The sequence below is a fragment of the Hipposideros armiger genome, unplaced genomic scaffold (assembly GCF_001890085.2).
Source record: "Hipposideros armiger isolate ML-2016 unplaced genomic scaffold, ASM189008v1 scaffold_1246, whole genome shotgun sequence".
NCBI classification, from domain to species: Eukaryota; Metazoa; Chordata; class Mammalia; order Chiroptera; family Hipposideridae; genus Hipposideros; species Hipposideros armiger.
In genome coordinates, this window is record NW_017732596.1 from 241,000 (window position 1) to 257,050 (window position 16,051).

Consider the following 16,051-nt stretch of genomic DNA (forward strand, 5'->3'; position numbering starts at 1 on the left):
GAGAGAGAGAGAGAGAGAGAGAGAGAGAGAGAGAGAGAGAGAGAGAGAGAGAGAGGCCTTGCTTTTTTGTTTGTCTATTGTCTGAGTACTCAGTTTGGCACATCAGCCTGATTTCTTCAGAAACAAGTTGTCCTTTGAGACAAAACTGGCTTTTGCCTAAAGATCCTTTTGGAGGCAGAGGTTATGTCTACTAAAATTAATCAGTTTGGCCCAGTATTAGACTGTGTCACCCAGCTCAGCTTATAACTGGAAATTCCAAGGGTTGGTTACTTTTCTAGAACTGGTTTTTAGCCTTTGGCCTGGGCTTCTATGATCAGACTATACTAGAGTGAGGTTGGCTGGCATCTGACCTGCAGGTTGCTCAAGGTGTAAACTGTCTTGGGCTCTCAAAAAAAAAACAAAAACAAAAAAAAACAAACCTCAGCTATCTAAAATTTTTAAGATTGTCCCTCCTCCACTGGTAGGGACATAAGCTGAGTACATGGTTAAAAGCCATGGGGAATTTTCATGCAGATTTTTAACTAAGTGGACAGACCTAACTAAAAATAAATAAATAAACCATTGGTCACTCTAGGGAACTTTTGAGATCACCAAACTTAATTGTCTTAAAACCAAATTGGATATTAGCACTAGAAGTGATTAAACTGAGTGGAATGCCTACTTTGAATGTTATACTGAGGTTTCCAAATAAGATCATGAAGTTGCCTTTTTGTGAAATAAAGTCTTAAAGCTAACAGAGGCTGCTAAAAATTCAAAAACAGAGAAAATGGCATCTGAAGCCACATGTTCTCCCTCTGCAAATCTGTCTTGCCCTTCCCCCATTACTCCAATGTCTCAGGCTCCGTCTTCCAGTCCACCGTATTCTGTGGATACTTTGTCTCAGGCTTCTTCTCCAACTCCTTTACTTCAAGCCCCATCTTTGATGCCATCTTGCCTCCCACAACTGCATTTTTTTTTTAAAGATTTTATTGGGGAATTGGGGGAGGAGAACAGCGCTGGGGAATCTGAGGAAGGGGAACAGACAAGTTGCTGTCCTTTTGTTCTTCAGTCTAATTGTGGAGGACATTGCTTCACTGGTCCATGTTGGTATTATCATTGCGCTCTTCCCGGGTGAGGCAGATCAGTCCCCGGCCTCTGGACAGCCGCTGATGGTGGATCTTGGCAGCTCACACCAGCTGCCGGCCACTCACGCTGGCTGCCAGCCATACACAGTAGCTTATGGCAGTCCACTGCAACAGGGGCTGCAGCCTAAGCCGTCACCGGCGACTCATGGCAGCCCAGCTCCAGGCCGAGCTGTTGTTCACCATCTTAGCTGTAGAGGGCGCAGTGTCACTGGCCCTCAACGTGGGATCCGAACCGGGGCCCTGCTGCTCAGAGCTGGCGTCCCAAGCCAGCTCTTGACCAACATGCCACTCGGCCAGCCAGCAAAACTGCCTTCTTTATCTTTAGCTATGCCCCCAAGCCATTTTCCCTTGAATCCTCTCCTACTTTTTCTGAGCTGATCAGCACTTTCCCATTTAAGATTAAACCCTCTGGGGATCCTAACAGACCCCAAGTTTCCTATGTCCCCTAGACTAAAGCTGAGTTACAAGCCATTGTAAAGGAATTCCCTAACGTAACTGAGGCTCCTCACAAGTTTGCTAAGGAATTTGATATTATTATTATGTTTTAATTAGTGTCAGGTGTACAAAGCAACATGATAGTTAGACATTTAAACCCCTCATAAAGTGATAACCCACCCCCCAAGCTACTACCACTCTGACATCTTATATAGCTGTAACAGTACCATCAACTATCTTTCTTACGCTGTACTCCATATCCCGTGACTATATATACACCTATATATTTAGTTATAGTTAATATTCAATATTATTCTACTTCAGCTTCAAGTGTGTAATGCATTGGTCAGGCATCTACACAGCCTGACATGATCCCCCTGATAAGTCCATGCCCAACTGGCACCTTACATGATCTTTACCAAATTGTTGATTATATTCCCCATACTGTACTATCAATTTATGTTTCTTAGTGCCTTCACCTTTTGTACCCTGCCCTTCAACCCCATTTCCATCTATCACCCCAATAAATCTAGTACCTATCTGGCACCATACCTAGTTATTACAATATTGTTGATGATATTCCTTATACTATATCCTACATCTCCATGACTACTGTATAACAATCACTTTGTTCTTCTTAATTCCTTCCCCTTTCAACCATCCTTATCCCCTCTCCCATCTTAAAGAAGTCCCTCTAAGATTCCATGTAATACTGGTTTGGTGGTGATAAACTCCTTTAGCATTTTCTTGTCTTGGAAGCTCCTTATCTGTCCTTCAATTCTAAATGACAGCCTTGCTGGGTAGAGCAATCTTGGTTGTATGTCGTTGCTTTTCATCACTTGGAATATTTCCTGCTATTCCCTTCTTGCCTGCAAAGTTTCTGTTGAGAAATCAGCTGACAGTCTTAGGGGCCCCCTTGTAGGTAACTAACTGCTCTTCTCTTGCTACTTTTAAGACTCTCTCTTTGTATTTAACCTTTAGCATCTTAATTATGGTGTGTCTTGGTGTTCACCTCTTTGGGTTTATCTTGTTTGGGACTCTTTGTGCTTCCTGGGCTTATATGTCCATTTGCTTCACCAGGTTAGGGAAGCTTTCTGTCATTATTTCTTCAAATAAGTTTTCAATTTCTTGCTCTCTCTCTTCTCCTTCTGGTACCCCTATAATGTGAATGTTGGTATGCTTGATGTTGTCCAGAAGCCCCTTAAACCATCCTCAATTTTTTTATTCTTTTTTCTTTTTGCTCTTCTGGTTGGGTGTTTTCTGCTACCTTACCTTCTACATCGCTGGTTGGATCCTCTGCTTCATCTAATCTACTGTTGGTTGCCTGTAATATGTTCTTTGTTTCCATTATTGTATCCTTTATTTCTGACTGGTTCTTTTTTATGGTTTCCATCTCCATTTTTATGCTTTCTGTCTCTCTGTTGAAGTTCTCCGGGAGATCATTGATCATTCTTATAACCAGTGTTCAGAGTTCTGTATCTGATAGATTGCTTATCTCCATTTCGCTTAGTTCTTTTTCTGGAGCTTTGTTCTGTTCTTTCATTTGGGGCATGTTTCATTGTCTCCCCATTTTGGCTGCCTCTCTGTTTGTTTTTATGTATTAGGTAGGGCTGCTGTCTTCCGTTCTTAGTAGAGTGGCCTTATATAGTTAGGTGTGCTGTGGGGTTCAATGGCACAGTCTTTCTGATCACCTGAGCCATGTGCTCCAGGTATGTCCCTTATGTGGGATGTGTGTGCCCTCCTCTTGTAGTTGAGCCTTGGTTGATAATTGCACATCAATGTGAGGGACTGACCCTTGTGCTCACTGGTTGTGAGAACTGGCCTTGACTACTTTGGAAGAGTTGTTGTGTAGGGGCTGATCATACAGAAAAGGATCTGCCTCAGCAGGACTCTGGTACTTGCCCAATCTGCCCCTTGGGTATGTTGTACTTGGAGATGGCTGGGTGATACTCCAGCTCATTTTGAAGCTGGCCACTGGAGGCTTCAGCCCCAGGACCACCTTGGAGGGGATCCACTGTAGGTCTACTTCAGCCACAACCTGTGCCCCACTTGCGGCCACCTAGAGGGGGCCAGAAAGAAATCCACAGATGTCTGCTGCCCGTGCTGTGCTTGGAAGTGCCTTGAGAGGCCAAGCCACAAACCAGGGCCAGCTGCCATTAATGCCAGCGTAGGGCTGCTCAGCCAGAGGTACAGGACATGCTCAAGCCAGGTGCTGCTTCTCTGGGTTCCACAAACCTTTGAGGGACCCTAGGAATGTGCAGCTTGAGCCAAGGCAAGCCATCTGCATAAAACAGCCACTGAAAGTGGCCTGGGTGTGCCCGAAAGTTGGGCAGGGCCAGGTCTCAAATCTTTGCATGGTGAATTAACAGTGGAGACTCAGAAATGGTGGCTGCCTGTGTTCACACACTGGGAAAGAGGAGGGCTCAACAAAGAAACAATGGTCTCTGCCAGCTCCTCTGACCAGGACATAGCCACGTCTCCAGCTCCCATTCCAAGCCAGACAACTCATCTCCCCATCATATGTACCTGCTGCCTTTCCAGCTGCTGCCCCAGTGCTGGAGCTCAGAGTGAGTGATTCTGATTCCACTGGTGGGTAAGTCCATGTGCAGTCCCTTTAAGAAGAGTACCTGGGAGTGCAGCCACATAGTCTAACTCAGTCACAATCTCTGCTGGTTTTCACAACCAAAAATTATGGGGACTTCTCTCCCCGCACTGGATCCCTGGGCTGGAGTAGGGCTAGCATCTCTTGCTCCTTTAGGGGATGGGAGACCCCCACAGCCAAAATAGCCATACTGATCTTTAATGGTCACACATGGGTGTGGGACCAGCCTGTGCCATGTCTCTGACCTTCCTACCAGTCTGGAGGTGGCTTCTTCTGCAGTCCTTAGTTGAAAGGCTTCAGTTCAGTTTGATTTTATGCAATTCTCGGTAATGGTTGTTTTGTAGATTAGTTGGAATTTTGCTGTGGTTGTGAGAGCAGGTAAACACAGCGTTTACCCACTGTGCCATCTTGGTTGTTTCCCTACATACATTCTTAAAGGCAGTTACTGATGAGGGCTCTTTCCATAAGAGAGGACCCCTCAGTAACATAAGAGAGTTTGGAAACTAACAAAAGCCTCTTTGGAGGAGCACGCTGGTCAAAGTTCGGCCCATGGCTGGGCTGTGTTATTGCTCATGCAGCTATTACCACTGACTTGATAGGAAGGCCAGGAATCTGATATTATGATTCAGGCCTATCAGCCTGGGTTTTCTGATTTGTATCAGTTAATACATATGTTAGTTGGTGAAGGCCAGGCTCAACACTGGATGAGAAGTGCCCGATGGGAACATCCTGAAAGAGACTTAGAAAAGCAAACCTCCAATTTTGGGGAGGAAGCTAGGAAACTTGCTCAAAAATTACATCGTGGGCTGGCTGAGTGGCGCGTTGGTTAAGAGCTGGCTTGGGACGCCAGAGGGCCCCGGTTTGGATCCCACATATGAGGGCCAGTGACACTGCCCTCTACAGCTAAGATGGTGAACAACAGCTCAACCTGGAGCTGGGCCGCTGTGAGTGGCCTGCAGCCAGCGTGAGCAGCCAGCAGCTATTGAGAGCTTCCATGAGCCACCGTGAGTGGCCGTCCAGTGGCCGGCGACCGATCTGCCTCACCTGGGAAGAGCGCAATGATGGTGCCAACTTGGGCCAGTGAAGCAACGTCCTCCACAACTAGACTGAAGAACAAAAAGACAGCAACTTGTCTGTTGACCTTCCCCAATTCCCCAACGCTGTCCCCGCCACCCCGCCAATTCCCCAAGAAAATCTTTTAAAAAAAAATTACAACGTGCAATACTTAAGTCTTTCCCAAAGCCTATTGATTGGAGCAAAATTCAAACTTGTTCACAAAAGTCTGACAAATCTGTTCATGATCATCGTAATAGACTTCAGGTCATTTTGAAGGAAAATTCTTGTCTTCCTTCAGATGTTCACTCCACGTGGGTAACTTTTAATTCTTTGTTGTCAATAGGCTGAACAGAAATATTTCCTTCCTAGCTAAGAGAACCAGGATGGAATGGGAGACTATGGCCTCCCAAGATTTGGTTAGTTTGGCCAATCATCTTGTCCATACTCTAGATGAGCCACCTAAAAGTAAGCTTGCCAAAATGTTTAATTCTCAGCCTTGGCAAATGAGAGGCCCTATGTGAAACTGAAGGACTCTAAATTTTTGCCACTACTGTAAAGAGCCAGGACACTGGAAAAGGGATTTTCAGATGCTCTCAACCTTCTAACAGCCTTTTCAAGGTCTTTCTACTTACAGGAGCTTTTTCCAATCCTTCCTCTTAATCAGCTAGGAGAAACTTCTCTTCAAATTAGTAAGGAAATTATTTCTATTCTTATTGTCACTGGTGCTACATACACTCTCAGTGCTCAACCATACTGTCATAGTACAGCCCCTGCTTTGGAGTAATAAAACACTTCAAATAGCGGGGATTTCAAAAACACCTCAACAGGTTCACATCTCTGAACCTATTCCTTTTTGCTTAAGCCCCTTAAGAGATACACATTGTCTTTTTCTTAGTTCTTCTGCCCCTACCCATTCTTAGAGAAGTCTCATGCTGGAATATCCTTTCTTGACAGGGAAAAATACTGTTCAAGTTTGATGGTAACTGTCAGAATAACTGTCAGAATGACCAATCAGGTGGATTACAAGACTTTTCACCATCTTTTATTTGTGCTATTTTTTATGGTACAGTAACTGAATCTGAGAGCACTGGTGAATTATCCCTATTGGACCAACTGCCTATTTTTTTAATTAAAGTTGATTGGGGTGACAATGGTTAGTAAAGTTACATAGGTTTCAAGTGTACAATTGGGTAATACATCATCTATATATCACACTGTAAGTTCACCACCCAGAGTCAGTTCTCCTTTTATCGCCATATATTTGATCCCTTTTATCCTCATCTACCACCCCTCTCCCCCCTTACCCTCTGGTAACCACTAAACTATTGTCTGTGTCTATGAGTTTTTGTTTCTTCATTTGTTTGTCTTGTTCCTTTGTTGGTTTCAGTTTTATATGCCACATATCAACCATCTTCTTTATGGGTAAAATATTCAATTGATACTGGCAGAATCCACAGTTAAGAATCTATTAAGATTCAAATTGATCCTTCAAAACCTCTGTCAAAAATTAATTAATATCCTTTAAGTAAATAGGCCCTTCAAGCTATGAAGCCCATAATAGAAGATTACATAACTCAGGGCCTTATTATTCCTTGCACTAGTCCTTGTAACACTCCTATTTCACCTATGATAAAGCCAAAGGGATGAGGGTGGAGGTTTGTCCAGGACCTCTGAGCAATAAACCACATTGTTATTCCTCAGCACCCCATTGTTCCAGACCCTCATACACTGCTACCATCTATTCCAATTGGAAGTAAATTCCTTACAGTAACTGATTTATGTAGTGCATCCTTTAGTATCCCAGTTATTGCAGCTAGCCAATACCTTTTTACCTTCACTTGGGAAGGAAAGCAATTTACCTGGACAGTAATGCCTCAGGGTTTTACTGAAAGTCCTTGTTATTTTCACAAATTTTAAAGACTGATTTAGACAATATAATTTTCCCTAAAAGTTCCACCTTGTTGCAATATGTGGATGATTTACTTCTTTGCTCTTCTCAAGTTTTCTCCCAGGAAGATAGTATCCATCTGTTGGAACTTTTGGCCTTAAAGGGACATAGGACTCTAAAAAAAATTACAATTTGTCTAAACTCATTTTCAATATTTGGGACATCTGATGTCAGAGCAAGGACTACACCTGTATCCAGATAGGCTTTATGGTGTCCTAAGTTTCCCAAGGCCCAAAACTAAGTACCAATTGCAAGGTTTTCTTGGGATAGTCAGCTATTGTCCAAATTGGATAGCAAATCTCTCTCTATTGCAAACCTTTGTATCTTACTAAAAAATGAGATTCCTGGCCCAATTTCATGGGACGAACAGGATGACATAGCCTTTAAAGCCTTAAAGGAGAGTTTAATAAACCCACCTCTTGGGCATCCTATCAGATTCCCTTTTTTCCTTTTTGTGCATGAAAAGGAAGGAAATGCCCTTAGGGTACTCATTGAAAAACATGAGGATCAACATACATCCCTAGGATACTATAGTCAGCAACTGGACCCTGTGGCTCCGGGCTACCCAGGTGACTCACAGCTATTGCTGCTGCTGCCCTCCTGGTTAAGGCTACAGAAGAAATTATTGTGGGATCCCCTCTAACCATCTTTGTACCTCAAACAGTAGAAGCTCTCCTGAATTCTCATCACACCCAGCATCTTTCAGTTAGTTGCCTTACTTCCTATGAAATAGTTTTGTTAACTGCTTCCCATATAACTCTTTCAAGTTGTAATAACCTTAACCCAGCTACTCTTCTCCCTTCTGAAACTGATGAAGCCCCTCATGACTGCTGGACACTGATGGATCACTTTCTGAGTCTTCGTGACGATTTGTAGGAGACTCCTCTAGATAAAGCTAATTTCTCATGGTTTACACATGGCTCATGTTTAAAAAACAAAAACGGTAAGCTCTGTGCTGGTTATGCTATTTTATCCCCTTTTGAAGTTGTCAAGGCAGCATTTTTGCCTTTGGCTACTTCAGCACAACAGGCTGAATTGTATGACCTCACTAGAGATTGCATTTTAGCAAAGGGTAAAACTGTTAATATTTACACTGACAATAGATATGTCTTTGGAGTAGTGCATAACTTTAGAATGTTACGGAAACCACATGGTTTCCTTACCTCCAATAGAGATAAAATTAAAAATGGTCCGTATGTTCAGGAATTATTGGATATTACACTTTTATCTAATGCTTTAGCTATTAATATTATTAGGATTCCAGGACATTCTAAACTTGATTCTCTGAAAGCTAAAGGAAATCACCTGGCTGATATTTCTACTAAGAATGCTGCCTTTAAAGGCATCAGCAGCAGTCAAACCCCAGGCTTGGTCCACAGAGATATTTCCCCAGTTGATAACTAAGAAAAACTGACCAGAGACACACAATGATTGGCTTTAGAAGAAAACTAAGATTGGAAATACAACAATTGCTGCTTTGATAATAATAATAAGAATTTTCTGATTGGGACCAAATAACAACCCAGTCCTATCAGAAACTCTAAAAAAATTTCCACTGCTGACTATTGCATATGTGTTAAATCACTGGCACTGACAAAATGGTCGCATTCATGAATCAATATTGGTGGAGAGATATTAACAAGGCTGCAAAAAATGCCTACCTTAGGTGTCCCACCTGTCCAAAATACAATCCAGGAAAGTCTGTTCATACTACCCCTGGACATTTTAGGTTGCTAAATGGACCATTTGAGGTTAGGCAAAAAATTTTATACAGCTTCCTCATCTCATGGATACAAATATGTTTTAGTCATGATATGTGTTTTCTCACTGGACTGAAGCTTTCTGTTATAGACAAGTTAATGCCTCTACAGTAGCTAAAGTCCTGTTAGAGAAGATTATTCCTACTTGGGGAACTTGGGTCAAATTCCACAATGATAGAGGACCCCATTTCACTGGTCAGGTGCTACAACAAGTCCCTGCTATTTGGCCAGCTCTACAACATTTTCACTGTGCTTATCATCCTCAATCTTCAGGTTTAGTTGAACGTACTAATAACATTATTAAGATTTAACTGGCAAAATTTGTAGATACTCTTCAAATACCTTGGCCAAAAGCATTGCCATTAGTCCTTTCAAATCTCAGGTCTACCTACCCATTTTGGGACACATAAGCTTTTACCTTTCAAGATAATTACAGGATGCCCCATGCATTAAACTCCTGCTTCTTTTGGTCCACAGTTGGTAAAAGGAGACATACTTCAATATTTTAATGGCTTAATTGCTTCTATTGAAAATAATCATGCTTTGGTAGAACAATCATTTCACAGTGCACTCCAGGGAAATGAAAATCTCAAAATCCACATTCTACAACCTGGAGATTTTGTTTACTTGAAAAGACACCTCAAAAAAATTCCCTCCAGCCTCCTTGGAAGGGCCCTTATCACATATTGACTAACCCCTGTGCTGCTAAACTCCAGGGAGTAGACTCTTGGATACACACATCACACTTAAAGAATGCACCAAACCCTGACTAGAAGTGCACCCAGTCTAATGACCTAAAACTAAAGCTGTTAAAAATTAAAGCAGGTGACCTCTGAAGGAAAAAAATGGCCAAAGCAACTGAATCAGGCCTGTACAACTTAATTCTCACTATTGATTTTTATTTCATCTTTCTCTTTTCTTTGGAAGAAACATGTCGTTAGTAGCATTTCCTAAGCTATTGTGAAAGGAGGGGAACTTTTCTGGTTGCTGAATCTGTCATCAAGAATTTTGATCTATCTAAGATAATGATGGTCTTTGTTTCATTATCTACAGGTTTGAACTCCTGGTTTAAATTCATCATGTAGACTGGGTTGTTATGTTGTTCTAATTCTGTTTTGAATTCTTCTTGTTATTAAGCTCTGCACCTGTTGCCTGTTAACCCTGGACATGAGCTGTTCCTGATCCATGCACTTTCCCTCTGATGTGAGAGATGACACCAAGAAGAGATCCTTCCTGACACAGAGGGACAAAAAGGCTGAAGTCAGAAGACCTGACTGTTGATCAGCAATGCTTTCAGAGAAAGCTCTCAATCAAAAGGGGGAAATGATAAAGACGAACTGGTACTTTAAGGAAACGGATCAGGCTGGGAGGTCTATGGGAGAAGTTGGACTCACTGAAGTTCATGAGAACACTTAGTCGAATTCTATGATCCTAACTTCCTTTTCATAAAACTCTATGGTTCTAACTTCCTGTCTCCCTGCCTTAAATTACCCTCCATCTTAGCTCACAAGCCAGAATGTGCATGTGGTTTGCTGTGTCTGCACAAGCTGGTGCTGGGTTGTAGCCCTTTTTCCTTTTTTTTTTTTCCCAAATAAATCCTTTTTGGTGACATAATACCTAGTTGATATTATTGTTTAGTCAACAGTCCCCACTGGACCAGTATGCTGCACAGATAGCATCTGTCCCATCAGGTAAAAATAAACCCAGGGAGCTCAGTAAATGCCTACAGACTGTGACACAGGACAGTAACTGTCTCTTACCTTGCATCGTTGCTCTTGTTGGTTCTGAGAACAGAGGGATGAGCAAGAGGTAGATGAGGTAGATGAAGGAGAGTCCATTGTACCGGAATGCACACGCTGTGGGTGGGAAGAGAGAAGAAAAGGAAAATGCGTTAATAAGCAGGCTGACAGAATACCTGTGGCTATAGAACGCCGGCCTCAGGTATCACTGACTCAAGCTAAGTAGATATGTCAGTTAGGAAGTAAACCTTGAGCATTTATTCAACACTATGTTGAGCATGAGGAGAAATGGAGTATTAAAATGCATGGTCCCTGCTCTTAAAATCTAACCAATAAAGCAACACCAATATATTTGAATGAAGGCAGGCCATAAATAAGTAAAAGATTAAGTGGGCAAAAAAAGAGAAGCACTGTCATAATCAGGAAGCAAGAAAACAAGAAGGGTATCCAGGGGGGTCAAGGTCTTGGGTGCTTCTGGTCACAGAGTGCAGAGGTTCTTGGATCACAGGACAGTCCAGTGTGGGATGCACATCGGGATTAAGAGATGGGGTACCCAGACCCAGACAGGAAGACCAGATCAAGGAGTGCTAACATCAAGACAGAATTTGGACAATCAGAGCTTGCACACACAAGCGTAGGGCACCCTGCTTCTGGTGGCTTGCTCTAGAAGCTGGCAGTGAAAGCGGCAAAAGAAGGGAAAGTGTGAGATGGTGTGGTAGGGCAAGAAAAAAACAACAAAAGTGCTTTTTCATCCCAAAGTAGTCATGCACATATTTGTAGCTTTTTATACCATTATTGACATTCCCAATCTCTTTATGAAAGATCTAAAGCAGGAAGAAATGTTCACACTATTGATTGGGCTGACAGGAAAATACATGAATGAGACAATATAAAAGAACAAGAACACATGTTTGAATTGTCTTTCTAGTTTTTTCCCTTTCTGCTTCTTATTTCTCATCCAGAGATGAAGTTCCTTAAAAACAATCCAAAGACATTTGGTTATTCATTCAGTTAATAAATATTTATTAAGCACATATTATGTACTGGGACTAACAAAGATCTCTTCCTGCCTCTGGGAGCTTACATTTTGGTGGGCAGATGTATGATGAACAATAAACAAATAAAAGGTCAATTACATGTATGTTGGGACATAAGTACTATCTAAACAAGAAGTCAGCAGGAAAAGGGGGACCAAATGTACCTGGGGTGGGGAAAGCCAGCTGCAGCATTCATTAGGAGCACTGAAAGTAGACCTCAATGTGAAGGTGAGATTTGAGCCAAGAGGTAAGATAGGTGAGCAACCAGGACACCTCATGGGAGAGCGCACCAGGTGAAGCTGGTGGCTCAAGCCAAGGCCCTAGAGCGGAAGCAGGCCTGGCCTGTCTGACTTGCCCAAGACATCCTGTGGGGAGCCCAGTTTGCAGCTGAATCCTGGATGGGGCCAGATTGTGCGGGTCTTGCAAGGGACCAGAGGATGGTAGTTTTCACTCTGAGGTGTCAGTTAAGTAATGGTTCTTACCCTTGGTTCAAGGTTGCAGACCTGGCTCTTGCCTATGCTTGCGGCTTCATTTCCACCAATGCACATCCTGCACTCTGTGCTACTGCCCTAAACAGCCAGCATCTTCCATCTACATTTCCTCCCTCCCTCCCACTAAAACACCTTCTTATTCTTCCTCCATCAAGCATATTCCCCCTCAGCTCACATTTTTTCTCTTATGGGATATTGCCCATGTCCATGACCTCCCCCAGACAGAGGCACATTTCCCTCTTTGGTGTCTATTCCAGAGCACTTCACATTCAGTGTCACATGCATCTGTTAATATGTCTGTGACCATGTCTGTTATATCCAGTACCCAGTGCCCAGGAGGTGCTCACACTCATGAAAGGAATGAACAGTGAATAAATGAATGAAATGGAATGAAAAAGACGTGAGGGCATCTAAAAAGGAAGTCAGGGTATCAAGGAGCACAGCATTCTCGGTAGCACAGAAACATCACAATTGACACTGCCCAAAATACACATTTAATTAACTGGAATGTTTCTTTGTTTTTAGCCTTAGGGTGTTTTTTTTTAAAAATGTTTGTGTATATTGTGCAGCAAAATAACCTAATTTGGTGTATTTCTGGGTAAAGAGAAAAATAGAATTCACTTGTATGATTGCATCATTTGAAATAGCATTTATGCACTTATCTGCTGTTAATTTATATCAGTAATGGTTTACATCAATGAGTTTACTGTGTGTCAAGCACTGGTCTGTGCACTTCACACATATTAACTCATACTATTACTATCCTCCCTTTACAGGTATTATTTTATTCTCTTACTACACATGGAAAAGCAAACACAAGGAGGAAGTACAGCTAAGTGGCCAGCTGAGGTTTGAGCCTGGGGGTCTAGTTTCTGAGTCTGTCCTGTCACCAGGAAGCTTCGAAGCCTCACCACTGCTCTACATCCCTACCTGTCTACTTTCTCCCCAGTTAACTGTCAAGGGCTCTGTGAGCCAATGCCTTCCTTCCACAGGATGACAAACTCTCTGTATGTATTTTGCTGCTTCCATTTTATAGCCTTTTTCTGTAAGGTTTTGTATTATGTGTGGTGGAAATGTGTATACACAGGGAATTTCCAATGATTAACTTTGGAAGAGAGAGAAAGGAGCCTACACTTGGTTTCTCACCTCACAACCTTTAGTTACCGTTATTTACAGCACAGTCCAGAAGCTTAAGAAGAGGCCAAAAACAATCCATGGTGACGGACAGCCTCTAAACAGCCCCCAGTAATTGTCTCCTCCTAGTTGCAGCACTGTGAGTGATCCCCTGGTCCTGAATGTGGGCTGGAATTAGTGACTCACTTCCAGTGAGCAGCGACAGTAAAAGTATTGAGATACCAGCTGGTAGCTCTGTCCCGGGTGCTCCCTCAGCCTCTCCCCTTGTTCATGGTGGGAAGCCAGCTGCAAGGTAGAGAAGCTCACATGGCAGGAGACAAGTCTCTAGCCAGTAGCCAGCCATCTCCAGGCAGCAGCCACATGAGTGAGCTTGGAAACAGGTCCTCAAAAGACTGTGCCCTGGGAGAGAGTATGAGCCATTTCTGACTCTCAGACAGTGTCTGTTGCTTTAAACTGCAAAATGTTTAGATAATTGGTATGCAGCAATAGATGACTAATACCCAACTTAGAAAATAAATTAAGCCACTTCTAAAAATCCAACTTCATTTATATTTTTCTGAAATTATCCCATTTGATGACAATGACCAAATTGCTGAATTCTCTGCCTTATTTTATATGTGTGAAGTTGCTGCCTAGGAATTACCCAAGCTTCTGGGGACTTTGAATGGCATATCTAAGTGAGTTACCCCCATCGAGAACAAAGTATGCCTTTGCACTTGTGGATAAGACACATCTGAGTGAGAAAAGCCTAAAAAGGCAAAAGCAACTGTTCCTTTATCAAGCTTGCCATTTCCTTTGTTCAGGACCTGGAGAGGTTTCTTGCATATTCATTACTCTTGGTAATGAGCTATCATATTCTGGCTACACACCGTTCCCAAATACCCCACATCTCTCAGGGACAGTCAAGTCACTGGGATCTCTGTCCTCTGCCTCAAGAATTTTACTGTTGACAATATAATTTTTTTAAATGCAGACCAAGGTGTTCAACAGAAAAAGATTATTTTCTTTACCTACAAATGCACTGTAGTTTCCACTATTCCTACCTGGGTTAACCATCCAAAATTACATGGACATTTCTCCCAAATGATGACAACAGTTGACAGTAATTTCCCAAAGGAAAGACCTGGCCAGGCCTAGAGAGCTCACAATTACAAACTATGAGATAACAAGTCATCATTGAAGTGCTTTATAAATATCAATGCTTCCATTTGAATTGTAAACAACTGGGCTTGTCTTAGTAATGAATTTCATTTTCTAAAGGTAAAAGTTGGCACACAATTTTGGAAAAACTCTCCAAGTAGGAAAAACGGTAGATTTGACTTTGACAACTGAAAGTTAATCAATACAGAAAGGGGAAAAAATCTCTTGCAAATATAAAATTGCTAAGATGGCCACATGACATTTATAAAAAAGATTTGTGTTGCAATACATGTAATAATTTCCCTATTACTACAATATGATCACGGAGAGGTTTATGCACACTTTAATTTACCCTTCCATAATAGTTGAAGGTAATAATTTTAAATTATGTAATTAAAGGTAAGTGCTCTCAGAGCTGAATTTTTAGCAAAATGTGACCTCCTACTTCCTTCGAATACTTTAGCAAGGCCAAACAACATCTCACTATTAATGGCTTGGGAGACAGTGTCTTAAATATTTAGAACCTCCATTTCAACTAAGTACATTCTAAATGATCTTTATTGCCTCGGGGAGCTTTGTTTATTTTAACAGTTTCCAGAGCAGTAGATACACTTTATTCACAATAAGCAACTTCAAAACCAAGTGACAAAATGGTTCTGTCAATTTACTGATTCTAGAAAGTTTTTGTTTGCTTATGATTTTAATGGTTTTCCTTTTGTACTCTGAAGCAATCAATTGCTTTTAAAAGAGTGTCCTCTCAAAATTCTGATTATTTTTTTAAAAAAAAAACACCACCAATACAAACAGCTGCCAAGTATTTACAATGAATCAGGAAGACTAAATAAAACAATTAGGTTTTTTTTTTTTCTTTAAGGAAGCAAAACTATCCAAAAAATAAGAGGCAGGAAAAAGGCTGTTCTGTTACCAGATTCATTGTCTATTTGTGTAGCACTCTTTCTCCCATTATATACTCCCATTATATACACATATATACCAGATATGTGTTTTATATCTGGTTAAATATATAAATGCTTCAAATAGTGATGCTTTAGAGCAGCTGCAGTCAAGACAAGAGCATTTTTCTCCCTTTTCTTTTATCTCTGAACTTCACATCCACTGGAGGTCTTGTCCCTGTGCTTCCTTCAGAAAGTTACAAAAATTATTTCTTCAAGAAAAATGATACCAGAAAGCCTTTCCCACTACCATTCAGAAGCACAAGACACAAGTGTACCCACTTATACTTATCATGTGGCATCTGCATTATGTTCTTCATGAGAGTCCTAAGAATGTTCATATATTGGTGACAAAAAAGGCTAGTAGAAATACTGTTCAAATAAGAAATTATTATGTCACCTGAAACTAACAATAAAAAAAAAATAAATTTTAAAAAATAAATAAATAAAAAATAAAACTATATAATTTAAAATCAATTGAAAAAAAAGAGAGAAAATATTATGCTTTCACATTTTGAGATAGTCCCTACATTTTCACATTACATTTTTATGCAGAGATGCATGAAAGTTGACTTTGTTCTAGGAAGTTTGTCAGTACAACAGTGAATCCATCAGTCATGAATTTCTCACAC

At 41.4% G+C, this 16,051-nt stretch overlaps 1 protein-coding gene across 1 annotated transcript in view; it reads right to left on the minus strand.

Annotated features, from left to right (window-relative positions):
- LOC109376969 (piezo-type mechanosensitive ion channel component 2-like) overlaps positions 1-13,408 on the minus strand; it is a gene marked incomplete at its 3' end in the record, with an annotated part of 207,011 nt that extends 193,603 nt beyond the window's left edge. Inside the window, exons 1-2 of the mRNA XM_019633146.1 lie at positions 13,357-13,408; positions 10,686-10,781 (exon numbers count right to left, since the gene is read on the minus strand). Of these exons, the coding sequence (XP_019488691.1) occupies positions 10,686-10,781; positions 13,357-13,408 (148 nt within the window). The remainder of the gene's footprint in view (positions 1-10,685; positions 10,782-13,356) is intronic.
- Positions 13,409-16,051: the final 2,643 nt, after the last annotated feature.